The sequence below is a fragment of the Ammodytes marinus genome, assembly GCF_949987685.1.
Source record: "Ammodytes marinus genome assembly, chromosome: 8".
In the NCBI taxonomy this organism is placed as follows: Eukaryota; Metazoa; Chordata; class Actinopteri; order Uranoscopiformes; family Ammodytidae; genus Ammodytes; species Ammodytes marinus.
The window spans coordinates 7,007,487-7,031,827 of NC_137212.1; the positions used below are offsets into that span (position 1 = coordinate 7,007,487).

General features: G+C 40.2%; 1 protein-coding gene across 1 annotated transcript; it reads right to left on the minus strand.

Annotated features, from left to right (window-relative positions):
• Window positions 1–1,255: 1,255 nt before the first annotated feature.
• On the minus strand, window positions 1,256–24,219 carry dnai3 (dynein axonemal intermediate chain 3; the record flags this gene model as incomplete). The annotated part of the gene is made up of 22 exons (XM_080032187.1): window positions 1,256–1,396; window positions 5,829–5,945; window positions 6,166–6,257; window positions 6,688–6,895; window positions 7,509–7,639; window positions 7,932–7,992; window positions 8,473–8,597; window positions 10,503–10,611; window positions 11,009–11,162; window positions 12,540–12,613; window positions 13,962–14,081; window positions 15,730–15,816; window positions 16,399–16,488; window positions 17,178–17,296; window positions 17,944–18,140; window positions 18,595–18,711; window positions 19,130–19,329; window positions 19,500–19,655; window positions 20,141–20,245; window positions 21,066–21,250; window positions 24,054–24,092; window positions 24,174–24,219. 22 exons carry the CDS (start codon window positions 24,217–24,219, stop codon window positions 1,256–1,258), a joined length of 2,673 nt encoding a protein of 890 aa, XP_079888313.1.
• Window positions 24,220–24,341: the final 122 nt, after the last annotated feature.

The following is a 24,341-nucleotide window of genomic DNA, read 5'->3' on the forward strand; positions in this document are numbered from 1 at the left end:
ATGAGTCATGGCCGGAGTGAAGTCGACCCCCGGCTCACTTGTATTGAAGGGGAATCAAATCTGCGTTTCTCTCTCAATCCCTTCTCCTCCCTTTTGAGGGCATCTCAGACGCAGTGTGAAAACATGGCAATAGACAGCTGCCCCTGTATTATGCATCGTCACCCCCCCTCTGTCCCCTCAGCCTATTTTCTGGCAGGGTACCGGCTGTCACTCCTGACTATAGGTTTGCTGGGCCGCTCTTGACCTGAGGCGGACCCCAGGCGTCACAATTCTATCCCCATGAAGGAGCGCATCTAATGCAGTCCAGAGGCGTGTTTCATAACACTGCAAGAAAAACAGCATTCTCATAAATGTTGCGACAGTAAAAGTTTCACTAAGGAAAACCTTTCCCCTGTGATTTAAAGATTAAAAGAGTGAGGAAACCACACTATTGATGGTGTGAACAGCGCTTCACTGCTCCCTTGTTTTCTGTTGGCAAAGTTTCAAGGTGATCCATTCAGGTGCAGTGCCCTGCAATGTCAAAATAGCTTAGTCTAACATGTAATTGGATTGCAGCTAGCCAGCACTAAAGGGCAATTGACTTGACTGACTCAAATAAGAATATTGATGCAGCTTTAAGAATGTGGTCCAGTCTTTTGCTTTCAACCACAACAATTCTAACACCATCTAAATGATTTAGAGAAAGTTGTAGTACTTTGTTGTAGAACACACAGTTCAACTGATTCTACTTGACATGACATAAAACATTTATTTTATCAACAACACACAAGATGAACAATTCAAAAAACAATTTACACACAAGAGGAGCTTTAAACAACAGATTAATATCATGACATAAATGAGCCACAAAAGGACTTCCTGCCAAGGTCAGGTCCTTGAGGTATTTCAAACCGTATCCTCTGGGAGTGGTGGTAAGGGGGAGAGGGGGGGGCTAATGGATGGCCTTACCCCGCAACTAGATCTCAGATGAGTGGATGAAAAATATCCTTCTGTGACCCTGACGCCCCAAAACAATCTGAATATTGGCGTCCAATCAGTTAACAAAAATGTCCTCTGTTTTCATATTTCACATGTAAGTAGATAATTTTAATAAAAAACAATCAATGCATACTTATTTATGGTAATGCAACAAAGATACAAACCTTTGTGTTTTGATATAAACAGTCTATCAAATTAAAAAAAATAAACATAAACCTGTTACCCAACACTTTTTTTGATATAAAATGTACTTTATGTATAGTGTGTGTGTGTGATATTAGGTCTCTTCTGTTTCAGCAGGAGCTTTCCACAGGCCCAAGCCCTTCAGTATGCTTTCCTCCATGGCCACATATTCGTTGTATTCCTTCAGGTTCGCACTTTCAGCCTGCTCCAGGGATTTTTCTGTTATGGCTGGCTCCTGAGGACAAAAAAAAGATTTAGAAAATAAATGTTTGCTTGTCATTTGACTACAAAGGCTGGAAGCAAACACAGCAGCATGTGAAAAAATTTATGATTGATTGCAGGAGCAAGAAGAGAACATCCACAGCTTTATAAACATCACTGAAAATACTTCAACAAAACTAAACTTTGTCTGCGTTTTCAACCTCCGTGCAGTCTAAAATTTATTATATTAATTTAGCTACTATAGGTGAGTCAATCTAGGAAAAAAAAGGGCTTAACCCCAAAAAAATTGATACAAAAGGTTTTTCAATGGATTCCAGTAGTATTTGGTGTGCTGAATAACATACTAAAAGTCTACCAAAATCTACCCCCCAGAAAGCCCTCATTTCCAAGATGGCGGCCGAAATGGCGGCAGGGAGCTTGAAATGGCTATATCTCAAATTGAAAAACTGTTGCAAAGGAATTTTCAACTGATTTTGGTACCTCTGGACATGCTTACAAACATACTAAAAATCTAGGAAAATACACCTTCCGGAAAGGCTTAATTTTCAAGATGGCGTCCAAAATGGTGGCCGGCCAAGCTTAAAATGGCTATATATCTCAATAGAAAAAGATTATTCGAATGATTTTTAACTTGATTCTGGTACCTGCAAAATATGCTTATGAACATACTAACAATCTAGGAAAATATACCTCCCAGAAAAGCTTCATTTTCATAATGGCGTCCAAAATGGCGGCCGGGAGCGTAGAATGGCTATATCTCAAATGGAAAATGTTACAAAAGAATGTCAACTGATTCTGGTACCTCTATACATTAATAAAGTGCGACAAATCTAGGTAAATATAACTGCTAGAAAGGCATCATTTTCAAAATGACTGCCTGTAAGCTTACATTGGTTAAATGGTTCAAATTGGTTACTATTCAAACTAGAAAGGTGGTGTTGTTGTTGAATAACATAAATGCCACACTTATTGTGGTCTTTATTCATCATCATCTTCGGGCTCCTCTGGAAGAAACTTGTTAAGTGGATTGTCACATTCCTTAAGTTGACATGGTCCACAGACAGTAGTACAAGGTAGTCCATATTTTCTGCAAGAACAGCGGAGTGTCTTGCAGGCAGTGGTACAGTTACAATGAATGACCTTCAAGAGACTGTCTGGAGCAACATTCGTTGTTGACATGAGTGGGACAAATCTATTGTCCTGCAGGCTCCACCCCCAGTTCAGGGCATCCATACCATCTTCTGTTCCCATCCAGACCATGACCTGGTAGTACGCTCTACGATTCAGTTGGTGGCAGACGTTCAGGCGTTACAGTTGATGAAGCTGAGACAACCTTCTTGCTGAAAATGTTATATCGCATTGCTGCAAGGGAATCTGTGCACTTTCCACCAAAGAGGACAGCCATTACTTGGCACCCAAGGTCATCAATCACCTCTGTGGTCTGGTTTGGGACAATGAATGCATTGGCACAAGATCGAAGGACAGGATCCCCTTTTACAAGCTTCTGGAAAGCAGTCTTTTTGCAAACCCCGAAGATCCGAGAAGTTGTGTCACAGCCAGTGAGAGCATGGATGAACATCAACTGAGAACACACATCATGTCCAAGTACTTCTTTTAAATGGTTTACGGCATACACTTTAAAACTGCCATCAGCTTTTGACTTGTCTGATCTGAAATATACGCCCTTACTATCTCTCTGTGCATAGTGAAGTAGTAAGACAAGGAGATCTGTATCTTCTCCAATCAGCGTAGTGGTGTGAAGAAGAGATGATTCCACTGCGGCCCTTACGATGTCTACATCAGCATCTCCAATTGAATTGACCACAGTGCAACCCCTTTCTTTCAGTTCATCGCTTATCATTTGGATCAGCCTTTGTTTATTCAGATCTCTTGACATGAACTCCTCCTTCTTACCTGAGAACTCTGTCTCAGCAGTGAAGTTGACAATGGGATGAATATTGTTTCCTCTTCTTTGATGTGTGTTGTCTTTAATGGATGGCCCATCCCCATAGCCATCGAACACAATGGTTGTAGCTGAGCCATAATGTTGGATGGTGAAGTCTGCATATGACTGCACAATTTTACTATAGCTTTGTCCGTGCTTCCATGGTATTCGGTGAAGGAGTGAACCTCCATCAAGAACATAATGATCTGTTTCTGGTACAGAATCTAGGATTGCATCACTTGCATGATCACAGATTGCGTGCGCAAGTTGTGGTTTATCAGCCTTGCGGAAGATGTTTCCAGCTTCAAAGAGGGCAGGAGGGAAAGGACTGAGTTCGTAACGCATAACCTCCTCCAATGATAGCTCTCCAGTTTGAGAGACAATCAGGAAACGTTGAAAAAGAAGTGCAAAATCAATTGTTCGATCAGGAGCAACCTTGATAGACGATTTTTGTCCAAGGGTTATGGCTTTATCCTTTCTACTAAATGAGAACGTGAATGCAGGCTGTCCAATCATTTTGTGCATGATATTGCGTCCAACAGAGTCATAATCATGCACGTTCACTCCGTCCTCAGCAACAACACCTGTAAAAACATTCCTTAAAGAAGAGTCTGGAGAGAAAGGTGACCATATAGCAAGTTTTGAAGTGATCTTCTCCAGGTCAGCAGCATCCCTTTTCATCCTTGCCTCTGTTGAGTCCTTGTGCTGTTCTGATGTTGTGTATGTCTGGTTTGTGAACTCCTGCATTGCGGTGTTGTACTGTGATGTTATGCACTTTGACATGGTCCAAAGGGCTCTCTGATTGTCAGTCATTCCACTTCCATGCGTCTTCAATGACCTCATCAATGTCGTCTCGATGACAAGATCTGAGCTGAAGCCTTCCACATCAACAACGTTAACGGGCAGGATATCCCCGGTTCATTTTAGCCGTAAAGCCACAGGGCTTTTCTGTGCGGCGGCTCACACTGGCGAGGTGTCACTGTGAATGACACCGTTACCCACCGTCACGGAGTTTCAACTGGCAACTCGCTATTTCGCTCACGCAAGGCTTTTGTGTTTCGATTTAACATCAGTCTTGGGCGAGTACTTTAACTTTATGCTGAATAAACCATTGCATTGCAATCGCTGAAAGCGAAAGTGTTTGGGTGGGGGCACAGAAGGGTTCGCTGCATTTACCACACAAGACACGGCGTGCGACACAATAATCAATTTATTACGATTATCTTGTTTTCATGATCGAGGGACGCCAAAATCGTAATCGAAATTGAATTTCAATTAATCGCCCAGCCCTCCCCTATACCATCAGGCAGTCATTTTGAAAATGACGCCTTTCTAGCAGTTATATTTACCTAGATTTGTCGCACTTTCTTAATGTATAGAGGTACCAGAATCAGTTGAAACATTCTTTTGTAACATTTTCCATTTGAGATATAGCCATTCTACGCTCCCGGCCGCCATTTTGGACACCATTATGAAAATGAAGCCTTTCTGGGAGGTATATTTTCCTAGATTGTTAGTATGGTCATAAGCATATTTGCAGGTACCAGAATCAAGTGAAAAATCATTTGAATAATATTTTTCTATTGAGATATATAGCCATTTTAAGCTTGGCCAGCCACCATTTTGGACGCCATCTTGAAAATGAAGCCTTTCCGGAAGGTGTATTTTCCTAGATTTTTAGTATGTTTGTAAGCATGTCCAGAGGTACCAAAATCAGTTGAAAATTCCTTTGCAACATTTTTTCAATTTGAGATATAGCCATTTCAAGCTCCCCGCCGCCATTTCGGCCGCCATCTTGGAAATGAGGGCTTTCTGGGGGGTAGATTTTGGTAGACTTTTAGTATGTTATTCAGCACACCAAATACTACTGGAATCCATTGAAAAACCTTTTGTATCAATTTTTTTGGGGTTAAGCCCTTTTTTTCCCTAGATTGACTCACCTACTATAACATTTAGCTTCTATAGTTAGCAAACAGACTGCCAGGCACTCCCTGTCTATATCGATACTCCCCCCGGTGCTCAGGATCAAATAATGATCTGAATGAATTAAACATGAGGGGAGAGAGAGGGAAACAGAAAAAGGAACACACACACACACACACACACACACACACACACACACACACACACACACACACACACACACACGTACGCACAAAGGAGACAAGAGAAAGAGGGACGGCTTACTTCAGCTTTCTCTGTCAACTTTGAACTAGAGTACACACTTTTAAAGTAGCCAATACATCTCACTGTACATTCACAGGACTGCTCCACAATACCAGTGAGGTTAGAGTGTAGCTGAAGCCACTTTAACTGCTAATATTGATGGTCGGGGGAGCAATCATTATCCACTTAGTCTGTTTTCTTTAGTCTGATTAGCCGTAGTCTGCGTGAGGATCCAAACCATCGACCCTCCATAAAGAAAGCCCATGTACTGTATGTGCTCTTTAATGTTTCAGAGTGAGCGTCATAGACTGTATGGTTAGCCTCCAACACTCACCGTCTTCTTTTTGACCTTGTCAGCTTCCCTCTTCTGCTTGGCCCACTTTTCCTGCCTCCTCAGATAATCCTTCAACCTTTCTTCCTCCAGCTCAAAGTACTTCTTCACACTCAAAAGCTGCATAGAGAGACATAAAGGAAAGCATTGGTTAGCAGTAGTAATGCATGATGTATATAGTGTTCAGGCAGCCATTAAAGAAACCCCTACACTGGAGATTTGGTGACCATTGAAGCAGCCTAATATCATTGAAGTAAATCAGTACTGCATTTGTTAGCAAAGAGACAACTCAACTTATTTAAAGTGAGTACAGAGAGGAGGGGGGGTTGTGTTGTCTTACTTCACTCCTGGTGGGAGCGTAGAGCGTTTTCGGGATTTCCAAAACACGAACCATTCCAAGGTCATCGGTCACAGACAGGAAGTGCTGCTTGGCTGTAGATAATTGAAAAGAAATTGAACATAGACACAACACCTTACAACAAGGAGCTCATCACCAACATCTTAGCATTAACATCTGCATATTTTTAACTACTTTTTCTTCTATTACATTTTTATAATCTTTGGGTGCATTTGTCTCAAATTGTTTTACTGTTTACATTTGTACTGCCTTATTATCAGCTTGTCAGCCGTCTTTGAATGGCACTTACCTGACATTTGATTGATTAATAGATACACATTGTCTCATTGGAGCCGGGCACTCAAGTTTTTTCTGTCTAAGCTAAATCACAGGCTTATGCATTCATTGTCATTAAGGTCAACATATTATTAAAGTGTGATTTTGGTGGGAGAGACAATAGTTAGACACAAAACAAACAAGCAATGTCTTCTTAATGGGGATCTTAAGTGGTGCAAGAACACTGACACGTGGCAGTGCAGGGTTTGATGCAGGTGATCTTGGCGTTGGTGACGTGTGCGTGGACCTGTGTAGGTTCACTGGTCTTCTCCAGCAGGTTCCACACCTCGATGCTGCCGTCCTCTTTGGCGATGAAGAAGACGGCCGGCCGGGACAGGGACCAGCAGCCCGCTGTGCACACCTGCTCTGAGCTGGAGGACTGGATCAGCGGGCCGTCCTGGATGTTGATGGGCACAAGAATTCAGATAGTCAATGTGGTTCAAATGTAGTAAAGGTAGTTTGATATATAAGTTAGAGGAATTGTTCAAAATTTTTAATTTTTAGCTTTATGGCCTCACGGAAAGGCGACAAGGAAAGGCGGCAGAAACCGTTCCTGTAACTGTGCATGCATTTTTATTTATTTTTAAATGGGCAAAGGTCGCTCATCCAGGTTAGCTTAGCGCAACCACTGGTTGTCAAAGGGGAGCAAGTCAAAAGATAAACTTGACAACATGACCAAAACGCTCCTGTGTGCTCGTTGGGACTTGACAATTATCGTTATGTTGCGCTTTATATCTTTACACTTTATGCCATTTTAGAATCATATAAATACTGTAAAAGAAACCGTGACAGCTTGTTTCTTTGCTGTCTGTATTTGATTCTAATTTTTTTGGAGTAAGGCAAAAAGCTAAAAATTGAAAAATGTTGAACTATTCCTATAAATATTATGTATTTTATCATTTGATTTGTTTGATCATGTGTTTATACACTTTTATTCTAAATATAATCAGGGAACATGGGTGTGATTTTGTACTGGTTGGGATTTTGTGAAAAGTGACAGGTGTTGTTACCATGACTCCCTCCTTCCAGATGGTGAAGTTCCAGCCTCCCGTGGTCAAAATAATGTCTTTGAAGAATGGCGATCGCTGCACCGTATTCACCATCTGATGATGCATGTTAAAACAGTTGAGGGGCTTGGCACCTGGCACAGAGGAGACACAGGCAGAGGAGGGGCGCTGAATAAGAAAAAATAAAAATAAACTTGCCTTACCTTGAATGTATTTGATTTGCTTTGACAGAAATGCAATACAAGGAACAATTAACCCTCAAGGTCCCTGTACATCGATTGAGAGGGACCAAAGAGTCAACTTAAAATAGTTCTACTAATTTGGACCTTTTAGTAATCATGATTCAATGTATGATTGTCAGTGGCTATTGTTTGTCTTTTACGTTCCTTTAAACTAACTTTGACAACGGGAAGTCAGATTACTCACTGCTCAGCCGGCCGGAGTCGTCCTTTCCCAGTTTCCAGTTTGTGTAAACAATCTCCCCATCCTGTAAGTATAGATACGCAGGTTATGAAAGATGTGATAAAGATACTGTACATGGAAATAACCAGCAAAGTTACTATAGTGTTTCTTAGTTTGGTTAACAATGCTGGCATTAAACTGTTACAGATGAGCTGGTCCAGTATAACTCCAACAATATATGTGCCAGTATATTTATGTTTTTGATGAGACATTGCTCCTGTAGAAATCAATCAAATGTAAAATGTTTAACTCAACTTCACAAGAAAGAGTTAAAGCCTAATGTGCAGAGTACAAACAATTAAAAAAAGAAAAGAGAAAAAACCTTGCCCTACTATTTCCCAACAACTTTTTTTCATTATTAATATCTGTCAACATATCAACTCTCGGAGGGCTCATTGCGAATAGTTCAGAATAATTTCCTCGGGGCAATTTGGTTTGTCTGAAACAGCTGATTCGGCAGTTGAGTGCCGTGCTGAAATAAAATACTGCCTGTAGGAATAATTACCTCTGTTCCAACATAGAGCTTGGTATTGACATCTTCCAGCTCCGGGAGTTTTTTAGCTGAGGGCACTCTGAGCTGGCTGTAGTCTGGGACCACCTCTGAGCTATCCCCATGTCCATTGGCTTCTTCTGTCGAGGTAAACAACACAGGAGTCAGTAGGGTATGGGGCAGAGGGTGTCATGTAAGGTTTAAAGTTCAACAACTAATCATATTTTTATTTTTTTAACATGCATAAGCCCAATACACTGTTAAGAACAAGCACTTGTTCTTTTGGCAATAGTTAACTGGCTCATGCCCGAAGTTCAAACAGCTATTTTGGATACTGTTTGCAAAGAAAAACCTTCAAAAACATGCATTTAAACCAAGGGTTAACACAGCAATGAGTGAAGGACAGTAGACAAAAACACTTACACATATCTACTATTTATAGTAAGGAAATAAGAGAGACTGAACAGTGGCATTGATGCAGCCTGCGTTGTAATCTGACCGTGAACAAGACGAAGAGAAGGACAAAAGAGAGGGAGATGGGGAGGGGTGCAGCTGAGGTGAATGGGTTGGTAAAATGGGATATGTGGAGGTGGGAGTTAGGATTGGGGAGAGAAGTGTGTGTGTGTGTGTGTGTGTGTGTGTGTGTGTGTGTGTGTGTGTGTGTGTGTGTGTGTGCGTGTGTCTGGGGGGGGGGGGGGTGCCAAGAGATAGGCAGGTCTGGTAGTAGTGATGGAAGAGAGGCCTTTTCTATCACAAAAGCTTAACTGTCTTTCAGGGGACAGAACACAGAACTATCCGTTCACACCCTCTTATCAGCGCGCGGCTCCCAATCAAGCCTCAGCCTCACTCTGTTAGATTAGCTCTTGAAGGTCAGATCAGATTACGCCAATCACACGTCTTCTAAATCCACTTTCCCCCCAGTTAAGATGTGTGTAGAGATATGAGACAGACGACACAGCGCCGCCAGCTACAGATGTAGACAATGTTCCACTTTCACCACACTGCACTGCTGCACCAATGTTGCTCAATCCAAACATGGGGGTTGCTCACACAAACAAAATCATTCGCTGCTGTTGCCGGGCGTGCGGGAATTTTTCTACAGTGGCTTCTACTGTAAGTTCAAGCAACTTCAGCATCATAAATTACCAAAAAAAAATCTAAATATAAACACCTTTGAAGGCAGGCACAGCACAGACTAGATCCTTATGAGTCAAACATCTTACGTACCAAAGTATTAATCACACAGGGATTCATTAAATGCTTAATAACAGACTGCCTGAGGGCTGCTGGAGTAAAAAAAAAAAACTGCAAATTTATTGCCTCAGTTAGTCAAGATATTAATTCTAGAACCGCCAGCCACCAGAGCTGTGTTTACGGAGGCAGACCTTTTCAGCTGGACAAAGACAGGTCTCTTCTTGACCAGCCAGGACACACACGATCATCCTCTGGCGAGCAAGGAGCCCTGAGCAGCATATTGCAAAGAGCTGACAGTCAGCGAGGCTAAAGCTACGCAACTATGACGGCCTTGTTTTGGAAGTATCACTTAATAAAGTGCTATGAAACCGAAGGAGAGAAGAGGGCTTGTGGCTGGGTGAACTCTGCCCCTTGCTCAACCAGCCACAAGCAGAATTAAAAAATCCAAGATGGCTCCCAAAAAATAGACTATAATCAGAAACATTAAGAGTCCAGAGATATAATGAATAGTTCACCTTTACAATTTAAGCTTTCCTCTCACATGTGATGTTTTGAAGAATAAAAATAATTTGTGTTTTTTTTTTGCCCTTTATACAGGCTGCTGTGTGTGAAACTGTGACAGTGACCAAGCAGCCATCTATTTTGCTATTTTTTTATGTTGCTTTCAACAAGTTATTGTGTGAGTGAGTTATGACCCTCTTTTGCAACCAACAATAGCACCAGACAGGATTGGTTGTACCAAATACTGTTGCCGAGTAATAATGCTCATTTGTGTGACTTATTGTAGGAAAAAGGGAGCGACGGGACGACAGAAGGAACACACCAAATAAAGCAGCCTCAAGGGTAAAAACCCCTGGCCTCTGCTGCCCTACCTGTATTATTAGCATTACAGGTGTAGTGTTCCAGGCTGAACTTCAAAGGAGCGTATTCTCCACTAGTCTCCATCTTCGGCAGGGAAACCTGACACATAGGCAGAGGGACACAAAACATTATTCAAAACAAAATCACAGACTACGAATACGCAACTGCTCGCTGAAAAACATTAAATAAGCCATGTTTGAATAAACAGGAATAAATACATACACACATACATAGAGATTTGGAATGTTACATTAACATGGTTCAACTTGTTAACGCTGGGAGAGTCCTTTATAATCCTGTTCTTCATTTTCAATATTTAATTTGATTGACTGATATATATATATATATATATATATATATATATATATACTGTATGTAGATATAAAAATTATCTGATTGGCTGTCCTGAAAATGTCAAGACATTACAGCATCATTTTTAGTTTATCAAACGTTGGATGTTTTTTTAAACTGTATAGCACCCCTGACCCTGCGTTACCCTGAACAGAGGTTTCCATGTCCGGTCCAGGTGCTTAAAGGTGTCGGGGACACTGTAGGGCGTCAACTGGCTCTTCTGATCTGCCGTTGACTTCTTGACTGGAGCTGTGAGGATACTCATTTTGGATACTCGCACATCCCAGAACATTATAGCACTTTAGAGGGATGGAGGGAGAGAGAGAGAGAGAGAGATGAAATAATATCAATGGGAAAACCAACAGGAACATATTGACTGATAAGGACTTTGTTGGAGATCTGTTTGCTTTGTATCTAATTACAGGAACAAAAAGCTGAAACTTCTCCAAATGTGGTGACTGCAAATACGTGCTGTACTTTGGCGTCCCCTTGAAACCTTTAATCAACAATCTATGGACACAGACTTTGCAGTATAAAAAAATCTGAATATATTCATATCAACATTACAAGCACATGCTATGGCTCATACTTAAAACAATCAGTAACAGGTTGTGACAGGTACAGTGCACTCGCAAAACAAACAAAGAAAGTTTCAACCATAGGAATTACACGCTTGAAATGTAATTCTCACGGATGCTGAAGTAAATCAGTGTTTTACATCAACATTTCCATATCTGGCTACATACATTCAGACAACATGTTTATGCGGGAGCGATATAAACAATGATGATACCTAGAGAACTAGATATAAACACTTGAATTGAAGTGGGACCTGTGTTTTGGCTACAGAAGACAATGCCTTCATTTACAGTATCTCAGTACAGTATGTTCAGCATGGGGAGGACATGCCAGCTAGACCCGTAGGTGAGAACCAGTAGTTGTGTTTTTGTTTTCCATGAAGAACCTCATGTTGGCCCCTCACAGTAGTAAAAGGTAACGAAGTACATTTAAGTTAAAAATATTATTTTTTTCATTTCTGCCTGATATGTTCTACTATAATGCAAGGACAATTGCTGTTGCTGCAACATCACTTTAATTATAATCCAATAATACAACTGATTGTTCTGAAATGGGCCATACTGTATAGATAGCACTTTTACGGTAGTGAAGCACATTTCGTACAGTGTATAGTGTCTGAGTGAGTACTTTTTGGTACTTTTCCACTGCCCTCACTTTTAACAAAGGCTCAGTTCAAATTAATCTCAAAAACACAATTTTGAAACATGATTTTCTTCTATTCAAATTAAAACTAGGTAACAAAGGGGTTGTTCATTGTCGATTATTAAAGCTCCCTATGTGAATTTAATGAAGTAAATAATCTGATTTATGCAGGACATAAGCCACAAGCCACTATAACAAACACTCAACACGAAAAGCACTGCCAAACTAGCTAATACTGGTCTCTGCAGTGTAAGAGTGAAAAGAGAGAGAAATGGATAATATAAGGAAAACAAATGCTCTGTATCTTGCAGTAGATGCCAACCATAGTCTATTTTAATCAGTGGAGAGGCAAGCATATAAACAAACTGTAAAATATGTCACATATCACTTACTTATATTAGATACAAGCTAAAAGCATTTCATAGATTGAATGTTTTTTTCCATAAGAGACCTACCAGTCAGGGGAGCACGTGACAACCTGGACAGACATTTTATACTTGTTTTCCACTGGTGAGCCCGTCCTGGTCACCTAATATTAGAGAGAGAGAGAGAGAGAGAGAGAGAGAGAGAGAGAGAGAGAGAGAGAGAGAGAGAGAGAGAGAGAGAGAGAGAGAGAGAGAGAGAGAGAGAGAGAGAGAGAGAGAGAGAGAGAGAGAGAGAGAGAGAGAGAGAGAGAGAGAGAGAGAGAGTTAGTTACAAGATCAACACACGTCTGTCAGGCTTAGTGTTGTAAAGAGCTGAAAATAATGAAGAAGGTTCCTGAAGATATATGAGAGGTTAATGTGAGCCCAGGGGCACTTTGGTGATTGCCTTAGTTTACTTATCCAGATGAGTGCCAATGGTGGTCATAATTTATTACACTTGGCCTCATAGGCTGGAGGGATAAGCAGCAACGGGAAACCAGAAATATAATGTATCTATGCATTGTTTCACAAAGAAGATTTTAGAAACTAAATGTAACATGCGTAGGGTTCTGTGGACTTCAATAATGTACCACCATGTTCTAGCATGAACTTTTACAGTTATTGTACTTTTTGGGGTTTTTGTGTTACAAATCGAACATCATAGTGTCACTGCAGCATCAAGTCAGGTCAAACATGTTTAAGTTGTACTGTAGTAATTCCTATCATCATACCCTCAACATATGTACTCTAACCTTCAGAGCCTTTTCTCCAAACTGACTACTTCCCTGTGCCTGCTTATGCTGCTACTTCCTGTGAGTGAGTCTTGTTTACATTCAAATGGCTTTTACTCAGAGTTAGATAAAAACTCATTATCAATATTACAAACCTAGATATAGAAATCATTAGAGCCGCAAGAGACCTGACACTTTAAGTGTTTTGTTATCAATTTGGGACAACAAATGTGTGTGTACAGTATGTTGGAAACTATGCCACAGTGTTTACATTAGATATGATACAAGAGGTTTGAGATCAAGAAAACATTAGGGAATGTTTTGCTTTGTAGTCACATAAAAACATATTTTATTAAATCAAGATTGGCCAAATTAAATACTGATTCACCTTGTGGAATGTGCCAGCGCCTACCTAATGCACTCCTAATGTACTTTTACCTGTAACACTAGTGATGGCTGGTATTACATCTACAGTGCCCACCATATCTACCATTCTGTCCCTGCGCAAGGCACTTTACCCCAAACTGCTCCAGGGGCGCTTAACTATGGCTGACCATGCGAGAGGACCCCCTCTGGAGTGTGGTGTGAGGGGATATGAGACAAATTTCAATGTAGCCTTGTGTGAGTTGACCAAAAAGCAACTTATCTTAACTTAACGGAATATGGCAAGAAATCATTGTCTAAATAATCAGTTTTGCAGTTGTTACTCCTTCCAGCCCCTGTGCCCCTCAGGTCTGTGTACCTCAAACGTTGGTGGCAGCCACTGGACATCGGTAATTGGCGCTTTGTGGCTGCTCTCTAAGGCAGACACCGCACAGTAGCGCATGACGGGAGTCTTATTCTCTTTGATGTCGTCCAGGTCCTGGTGGGAGGGCAGACAGAGAAGGCACAGCATGTACAGTACACTGAGCTTTGACAATTCAATCCAGATACAAAGACTTTATTCAGCGGTGAACAGCCATCCTAAAACGGTCCAGCAGGAGGGAAAACTTTAGTACGAAGAACAAGTTGAGTATATTGGAACACAATACTGAAAACAACATGCCTTCAATCCTAAAAGTAAACAGTGGTATATGAATTATGTCACACTAGGCATTAACGCTGGCAACAAGGTATAACAACAGCTCAACATTTACTCAAATCAATTTAACATTATTGTATCTTTCTCACATTGTTCCATTCTACTACAACTTTTGGTTGTGCGGTTCACCTGCAGTTGAATTTGAATGGTGTGAACAGAACACAAATATAAACAGTAGTCTTTTAATTCTTTTTTTATCTGATAAGCTAGCAACAGGTGCTGACGGGGAACAGCTTTCACAACACTCAACATTTAAAGCCTTTTAGCAGATACAACTGCCATTGTTTACACTGCAAACACATGGGTAGGCGGTGATCTGATTTGCTTGTGTGTTATCTACAACGGGGGGTAAAAACTACGGTAGGACTGGGGATGGAGGGACGTGTGTAACAGCTGGAGTATGTGCGCTGATGCTGTTGACTCGGGGGAATGAAGCGCAAACAAGCACAAAGAGAATAGAGGGAGATAGAGGGAGGCTTGACAGTGGCGAGGAAAAAGACAAGGAAGCAGTGAGGACAGGGATGGAGACAGCTGTTCCACTGTACAGTATAGGCAATAAAAAACACAGCAAGCAAATAGGGCGCTGGAAGACGGGGGCCATGTGTGTCCATTTAAATACAGCAGCAGAGTGGAACATGTCAGTCGGGGTCACGCTTTACAGGACGGAACTGGTTTAATATTTTGTGTCTGGACGTCTCAACAAGCTACGCTAGATTAAATGTACTTGCTATGTTGTGGCTTTTAAAAGCCCCTGGCTTCTGTCATGTGTCATTACCTCTCTCTCTCTCCCCCCACCCTTTCTTTACTAATCTACATGATACCACGTAAACAGGGCAGATGTGCCATGAATATATACTGTATGTTTACTATGATGTCAAGCCAAAAGATGAAAACCGTCTTTGAAGTTCAAGTATTCAGTGAAAAGTTTTTGTGGATTGGGTTAGATCCCTTCTGTGTGACTGGGGTGTTTGTATGAGGGCCTATTGGACTGCTTTCGTTTAGCAGTGGGGTCATGTAATCATATAAACTTGCTTTGAAATGTTGTTCTCCCGGCATTAGTACGTCTGTGGAACTAGTTTTGACAGCTGTGGCGGCTTTGTAAAGGACCATTAGGCCACTGCATACCCATCTAATGAAAGGGTGAGGATGAGGAGAGGAGGCAGGAGTCAACGTATCATCATCTCACTCTGTCATACACCACCACGGAAGAGCACAGCCTGTCTTTTGCAGGAAAATATGCTGCATTGCTTTGATATACTGAGGAGCCCATACTTGAATAAACCAAACTGACATCATCACCATTGCCAAAGAATTATAGTAAATGATAGCACATGTATGACACCAATACAGATACAGAACACAATGTACTATTACTATATATACTACACCAATCAATTTAGTACATGAGAGACAGGATATGGATACTCACGAATGTGTCAGTGTTGACATTGAGCTTTTTACTCGGCTGTGTTCCTTGTAAGTGGGTGGCGTGAGCAGAAATGTCCCACAACACAACCTAGGACAATAGCACGACAAAGAATCAGCTACTTAATATGAGCCAGATGTTTCCTTAACTTTCTCTAATACAAAATATATAAAACCAGATAAATATGATCAAATGTGGATTAATAACAGGATGGAAACAGAAACAATACAAAGGAACGTTAGGAAAGCAAGGTATATATATATATATATATAGCTAGGCTAAAGAGCAATTGATACAAATTATCATATGTACCTAGTTCATTATGCATTTAATCAGTGCTACTGTAAATCTTGCCGGCACATTCGAGCATCACAAAATCACTTATTTTTGGTACAATTCCGATGGAATGCACTTTTTAACAAACAGTGACATTTTCTTTTTGTTGGTTGTATCGGGAAAGGTTTTCTTACGTCCTTTTATATGTTGTGTTTGTGTTTTTTACCACTACTCTAAATCTAATTTACCTTGAGGGACAAGAACTGAACTGAACTGGAACTGTAAAGGATATGAATAACAAGACCAAGAAATACTTTTCCCTTGTTCAGAAAGTGGTAAGGTACAAGAAGTGCTATAAGGAAGACAAAGTAGCAGATGCAGAGTCAAAGTCAGCACCTGGCCATTAATGCAGCCGCCAACGATAATATTTGGATTCGAGGGGCAGAACTGAAAGGCTAAAATGTCATCTGGGCACTCCAGCAGCAACTGAAAACAACACAGAAAACACACACACACACACACACACACACACACACACACACACACACACACACACACACACACACACAGGGCAGAAATATTATATTTCAAAGTAGACATTTTCACATATTGGGTGCTTGCCATCCCAAATATTTAGGTATTCTAGTCTGCCCATACAAAGTTCAGCTTTATAATCCACAAAACCAAATGCACACAGTAGGTTTCATTTCATCAAGGCATGAGTGGAAAAATACCCAGGAGGGACAGGATGGGCATTCTTCAGTATCGTGTTTAAATCGTCTGGGGTTTAAAATTAGTATCAGGACTGAACGACAGCACTTCACTGGTCCCCATACTGAATAAATATATTTATTTCCATTATATAATGTCTCTGGTTTCCTATACACAGTAGACCCTTGGCCATTTTGATCATTGCTCCAGCCGACGATGAAACCAAAGCCTGTTACATGCACCAGTGACGGCGTACGTCATCTAGAACTCATATTACTCTTGAGTGATTTAGCAGCTCAGTTTTATTGATTGAGAGTGTGGGTCAAATCAATACGGCTTCTCAAATTTTTGTGTGTCTCAACCAGATACGAGGTGGGGGCGGGAGAGAATTTCTTATAAGCAGTCAATAAAATAAAGAATTCAATATATTTTCCATCTAGACTTAACTGATGTATTTTCCATACCTGGGGGTTAGAGGGGTCGGAGAAGCTATAGAAGATGATGAGAGAAGATCTGACGGCGTGCGTTGTGGACTCGTTCAACTGCTCCTCCTTTTTATCCGTCAGAGCCACGGCTATCAAACCTACCACATCAAAACACACATCACACAGTGTGTCGACAACAAAGCTAAAACAGATGATAAATAAGCTCACAAAGTCTTTTTAACTTTAGTGAAATGAGTGTCTCAACTCTGATCCCCTCTTGGAATGACATAATAGCACTGATCATCAGACGTTATGGCACGGCATGTATTAGTCTGGCTCTGGCTATTGCTGGAAGTCTACTCTATGTGAACAAAACAAAGCACATGGATGATGGATGAGGATTTCAAATTCTAATACGTGTCAGTGACAGTGAGATTACAGGGAGAATGAATGTAATTTATTATTGTTATAATTATTGTCGATCCAACAAATATCCTTGTGAACATTTTCCAAACAAATGCTATTTTAGAAATCTAAAACCACAATATGCTGAGCATTGCAGTGTACCGAAGTCACACAAGGTATCAATATTGACTTCATTTACTCTACGATCAATTACCAGAACTCTGATCCAAATCATCACACTTTTCCCAAATAACTGCCAATTGAAACTGACACTGACAATAATGGATTTGGTTGATGAACTATTGAGAATACTAATGCTAAAAAGTCTTCTCGTCAATATTTTTTTAAGTGAGAAAATGTCACCGTTTAAACATTGGCTCATTGAGTCTTTGCACTTTACCGTATATAGTAGGATGCCAGTTAATGCTGCTGATTTTCTTGCCCTTGGTGTACTTCTTGTCTGTGAAAGCCTGAAAGAGCATCAGCCCTTCAGAAGCCTTCGCAGACCAGTCGCTGTCTTCAACCGCCGTCCCCAGAGCCCTCCAGTCATCAAAGAACACGTTCATGATCTCTTCCTGCTGAAGGGCCAGCAAAAGCCTGCAAAAAAGAAAATGTGGATCCTATTTTAATTTCCTCCGTCAAATCACTCCATAGCTAGAGTAAAATATTCTAATAATCCAATAGGTGTTTTATCCGTATCTCGTTCCATGACACTAATAGGGTTGGAATATCAGAAAGTGTAAGATTACAGTGTACTATTGAAAACTTCTGATAAAAATAATAATTCTGGGTTATGGAGGCAACTATTATACAGAATGAAATAAAGTGAAGAGGGGAAGGTGAAGGTGTCTGTCAGTGCTATAAAAGTATTCATTTTGTAATTGCTGATGCTCCTCAAGTGCTATTAATGGATGGGTATGAATGAGTCCCCTGAGGCTGATACAATAATGTATGAATTAACTCTGAACTATCAGTCTCCCCATACATCTTATACTCCCTTAGGAAGCAGACAGAAGACATCGTGGATAATTACTGGCATATATCATTTTACCTGGGGGTCACTGAGTTGCAAAAAGTCTTCATACTCTCTAACTCGAGGATTTTCTCTCTTTCTTCATCACTAAGCTCCCTTGGCGTGTACTGGGTGAAGATATTCCTGTGAAGCTTCCTGTAAAGTTAACAGAAAATGATTATACAAATATGCAGGGGTGGGGTTACTATTCAAACAACAAAGATACAAATGGTGAATGCATAAAGCTATATAATCTGCACCACCAAGTATAAAGCATGCATTGTGGAAACATACATCCACCATACCATTCGTCTCTCATATTGAAATACTAAAGCATTTACTGTTCTAATCTTATTTTTTTTTTTTTCATAAATAACATATATTATACATTTCTGCTGCTAGGGATTTAAAGACAGAAGCAAACAACTGTATGTAAAAGGCAGTGATAATAAATGATTGTATCGAATCAGGGGAAATTACATCAGCAAACTGGCAGCTGTTGGCAGAACCTGTTAGTGCATTTCATCCCCCTGTAGAATAAATCCAATTTGTGTGAACTAATTTGCTGGCATACCACTGTGTCTGGGCACTGCTGCTCTTCAGCATAGGAACAGCCTGCATCCCGCAGTCCCTCTGCATCTGCTTGATGCTGAATCTGCTGTCTTGATGGGAGACACACTCTAGGTAGGCATCCTTAGCATCCGCAGTGTTACGGTCGGAGAAACACACCGGCGCCCCAAACTTCCTCCGCACTCTGGAGAACTTGTACCACAGCTGATTATAAAAGAGGGGAAGATAGGGGAGAGAAGGACAAGGGCGAATGAGGAAAATCTGTTTTTATATGCAAAATAAATGGGATTTTGGTAGCACTTACAAGCACTGTTGACACTCCACAAGCTATCTAAATAAAGTATTACTGTTTTTGTTTTGTTTTACTGCAGTACCTTTTCTCTGGTCTCTCTGACAGATTCGTCCTCTATTTCCACCTCACTGCCCAGAGATACCCATGGCTTTGGTTCTGGGGTTTTACACTCAAGGCCTCCTTCACTCTCAAGCTTCCCTTCACTCTCTTCTTGTTGTTGTTTCTCCAGCTCTGGGGGCTGCAGAACACAGAGACAATTACAAGAACATACCGTATAAAGAACAGGAAACGCACTGAAGATGGAAAAAGGAGTTTGTAAGCTCTCCTCACACAGTCACACTTTAGTTGCATTTTTTTTTGGATGTCTTTTTATTTTAATCAGCTATTTAAAATATGCCAGCCAGCCAAATAAGTCCTAAATATGTATGACCTCTGATACCAGCAGTTACTGTAAGCAATACAAGATACAACTATAAACCTCCTTTCAAAATAAAATGAAAGAAATAGTAGAAAACGTTCCTCCTCACAGAATAATGTAATAATTTCAATTAAATAGTGGCACTACTACACTGGTGCTAATATGATCACACTAAGTAAAGTTATCCTGTCTTAATGTCATATCGATACATTTAGAATTTTTCAAAGAACAAGTAAGTGGACAGGGTTTAAGCAATAACATTAGACAGTTTAGGAAACAGTGAACATTGACTACTGTGTGCTTACGTTGAGGATTCTGTCCTTAGCTTCTGGTGTCAGGACCAGGTAGAAGCATTGTTCATAGACAAAGTCAATGTCATAAACCAGCAGCATCTCCTCCTCCGGGTAGTCCTGTCAGTCAAAATACAATAGGGATACACAACATTTAGCTATTTTCATGTAAAGCTTCATTAGAAATAGTTTTGGTTTATTTGAATTGATTCTGGCAGCCACAAGGAAACTTTATAGAGCAGTAATTTGGTTTAGATAGTGGAAGATGGATCGGGATGTGGAACTCAGACATAAAGACTGATGTTGTGGGATTTAGAAAAACACAGAGAAGGAACAGATGAGTCAGTGTGGGTTCTATAGGACGCTCTTTGGTCTCATTAGAGGAATGTATTGTAATAAAATGGGAGTGAAAACCTAAAGTGAGCATGGTTGTTACCGTTTCTTTAAAGCAGCTTTGACGAGCTTTCCATTTTCGACACCAGCGACCAAGCACGTGCCGGCGAGTGAAAGATGGTCTCTCTTTGAGGTAAAGTATTTATATGTGATTATGTAAGAATAATAATGGTTATATGAAGATGGTAAAGCAAAGTACACTTTGATTTAGTACTGTTCAGGAAACACATAATGTTGTCTGCCTGCCGTAAATCGGTTTGTCCAAGTTCCTGGGATATCTTACCCGAGCAAAGCCAATCATTATAACTATGTTGTATAAAAATATGGCGTTATTTTCGCTGATGGTCTGGTTTGCTCTTACAGGTCATTTCTGATCATCAGAGGAAAAATGTAAAGTTAAAAGTTCTTGGTAGGATCAGACAGAGGGGAAATGAGGTTAAACTGGTTGTCGGTCTGTTCCCACAGCCCTTAACTTGGGGTCTGTGTATCATCACAGTGTCTCGGGGGTATTGTCTGAGTGATCCGAATGACAATGGATCAGCCTCACCAGTACAATCTGCTTCACGGGGCTGAAATCCGACACCGCGGCTCTTGTCCTCATGTCCTGTATCATGTCGTCTTTTTTCAGCAGCCTGTAAGGGTTGTCCCCGGTGACGTCCTCATCGGCGCGGCAACCAAAGAGCTCCTGGGTGGCTGATGTCACGACCATGGGGAAGATATAATCAGGGTGACCTTGATGGGAGAGTTCATGAAAAAGTTAGAAAAAAATATATATATGTTAGACAGATATTACGTATTAAATTGAGCTTTGATGAACTTGAATGAACTTAGGATGTTTAATCAAAAAATTATTTTGGACAAAGAACTCAATAATAGCCTTTTTGTTTTCGTTGGGCGACTTTTCAAGATGTTTAAGTTTCTCCTATTTTCTAACACAGTGTTTTATCATGAGGGCTAGTGATGTTTTGAACACATTTTCTTTTATGAATACAAATTTGATAAATGAAAGTTAATCTACTCTTGTTCATCTAACAAAATAGATTACGTAACCATATGAAAAAAATAATGTAAACAAACAAACTATATGGTACATTTTAACCAGAAACACAGAACGTGTATTCTGAACTCGACGTCATTGTAAATGAGGGTCACCCCTCAATTGGTCTCTCGAGGATAAATAAAAGTTAAATGAAAAATGAAATGATACGGAAAACTACTATATAGAGCTACTATAAGTCAATAGCCTCATTAAGTCAATTTGAATTTAGGAAAAATCTGAAATCATAACCTGTGTTTTTGTCAGGTGCAAGCAGATTTAATGCTGTGCAGTGTTGACAATGATAACAGCGTTTGCGTTAGGTAGCTACGTGTTTAATTTTCATGTTTATGTGTTCTGTCTAGTCCGTACAAAACATATTGCTGTCATCATCTGTGCATCTGAAAAATATATCTTCCTGAAATGGAATGTATAAATTATCATGCAAAATATTCATCTTCACCGAAGCGTGTGTGGAAATAGAAATGTGGAGAACAACAATATAAATGGTTTATTTCTGATTATGACCTGCATATAAAATTGTTTTTAAAACATAAACAAAGCAAAACATATTTTGCCTGCACTACAGAAAGCAGATATTGTTACAGAAGCATAATGAGTATGAATATAGAGGTGCCACAACTAAGAGCCTAAACCTCACTTGTCAACTGATATTCACACATTGCACTGGCTTTCAAGTCCCTCTTGCCGATGGACTTTGCCACGGATTCTTGGCCCTACTTTTTCTGATCAAACGCTCAATGTACCGCCTCTGATCCTTCACCTGCCCCTCCCTGCAGGGTGGACCACCACTCTACAATATCACAGGGTGAAATGCAATAATTGTGAGTAGCCAACAAGCAATGTCCAGACACATGGGTAATGGTTCCGCATCTTTCTATTATAATTGCAGCTCAATAATGCATGAATTCAAGACTGCCCAGTTAATCATCTAACCATTATCGCTCCCATATACAACTGTAGTACTGCACCATCACCACAACATCGTTTTTCTTAATGAAACATCTATGTATACTATACTGCTCCATATCTAAGGCCATGCTAAGTCCATGGCCCACTATAGTAAACAAGGCTCAACATAATGATAGTTTTCCTCCTGCTTGCGGTCGTTCTCTTCAAAGTCTCTCCACAAGGTTGCTTAGGGGACGCTGGGAATGCTAAAGTACAGCTTAAGTAACCACTTCCCAGCTGGGTGTGTCAACCTATCCCACTCACACCACTTAGGCCTCACGCCAAATCATTGTAGTGGAAACTCACACCCCTCATTTCACCCGAGTTACGTGTCAACTATGGCATTTGTATTCATGGGAAATGTTTGCTTGAGGGACAAAGAAAGTGTGATGTGGGCAATGGTCCGTAACACTTAAAAAATTTAATTAAAAACTAAGTTTGTAGGCAGCACTGAAGAGATATTTTTAATTTGTCAGACCGTTTTCCTCTTTAATAACCCACTCAATGAGAGTATGTTTCCACTACAAACTGTACAATATGTATACTATGGCACAGTAAATTGTAATTATGGCTGTTTGTTTTCATCTCTGTTGATACAAGTTAAGAATTTGAGCCCCAACAATAAGCGTTAATTTACTGATAATATTTACTATGACTTTAATCATCAATGTCCTTGAGAAACCTATTAAGGAGTGAAGAAAACCTACATTTATACACACATCAACAGGCCAGTACTAGGGGTGTAAATCTCTGCTTTCAACACGATACGATATTACATCGATTCATTAGACAACTATATGATATTTGCCGATATCTGAGGCCAGCATGTAGTCATTGTCACATGATGATGGGGTCTTACATACATTGGGTCCCCATAAGGTTACATGTAGAAAGCAAAGCAAATCTGAACACCTATAATTTTAACTGCCACAAAAACTAATGACCTAATCCAAAGTAAACAGATACACTGTCGTTCATTTGACCAAAAGCATGTCTTCAGGGCTTGTATGTTGACAGTAAACCAGATCATGACAATGGGAACCCTCATCCCAGTGGAGAGCATGTCCAAGGGCTATGCAACAGTACACTCAAGAACACATCAGAAGAACGCATATTGTTTCACTCCTCAGAGACATCTCTGATTATTAGTCTTAGCCATGCTTGTTATATACTTCAGAGTAAAAGAGTTATTGTGACATTATCCAAACAAATCTGAATAAATGGACCATGCAGTATCAAATTAAATAAAGTAATCAAATGTAATCAAATGGACTCTACCATCAACTTAAAATATGCAGTTTATAAAATTGTATTTATGACTTAAAGGTCTTTATTTAACTGTTTGATATATACATTTACTATTCAGATTTGCCCCAGGACCTGCCTGCAGACTACCTAATACAAAGAGTAAGCCAAACCTTAGCTCGGTTAAGATGTTTTTTTAAAGGTATTTTTAAATCGTCTCTTCTACTTAATAATTTAGGATGATGAATAGGGTAAAAAAAAAAGTGAATAATTTTCCCTTACCAGGCTTTTCCTCATGTTCAGGTGACTCGGCCGTTTTGCCTAAATAAGAAAAAACAATCACACTTTATGAACTTTGTCTGCATGTTTTTACCCTCAGTAACACTAGTATCAGACACTCACCTTTGCCTGCACTGCTTGCTCCACTCTTTGGTTTCTTAGGTGCCATCTTGCTCTTAGGATTGGCGTCACTACTAACAGACACATTTATTGAAACAGTCATATTTCTGCTTGCAAAAACACTAAACTACATATTTCCATCCACACACATGTGTATTTATGCTAATGCCA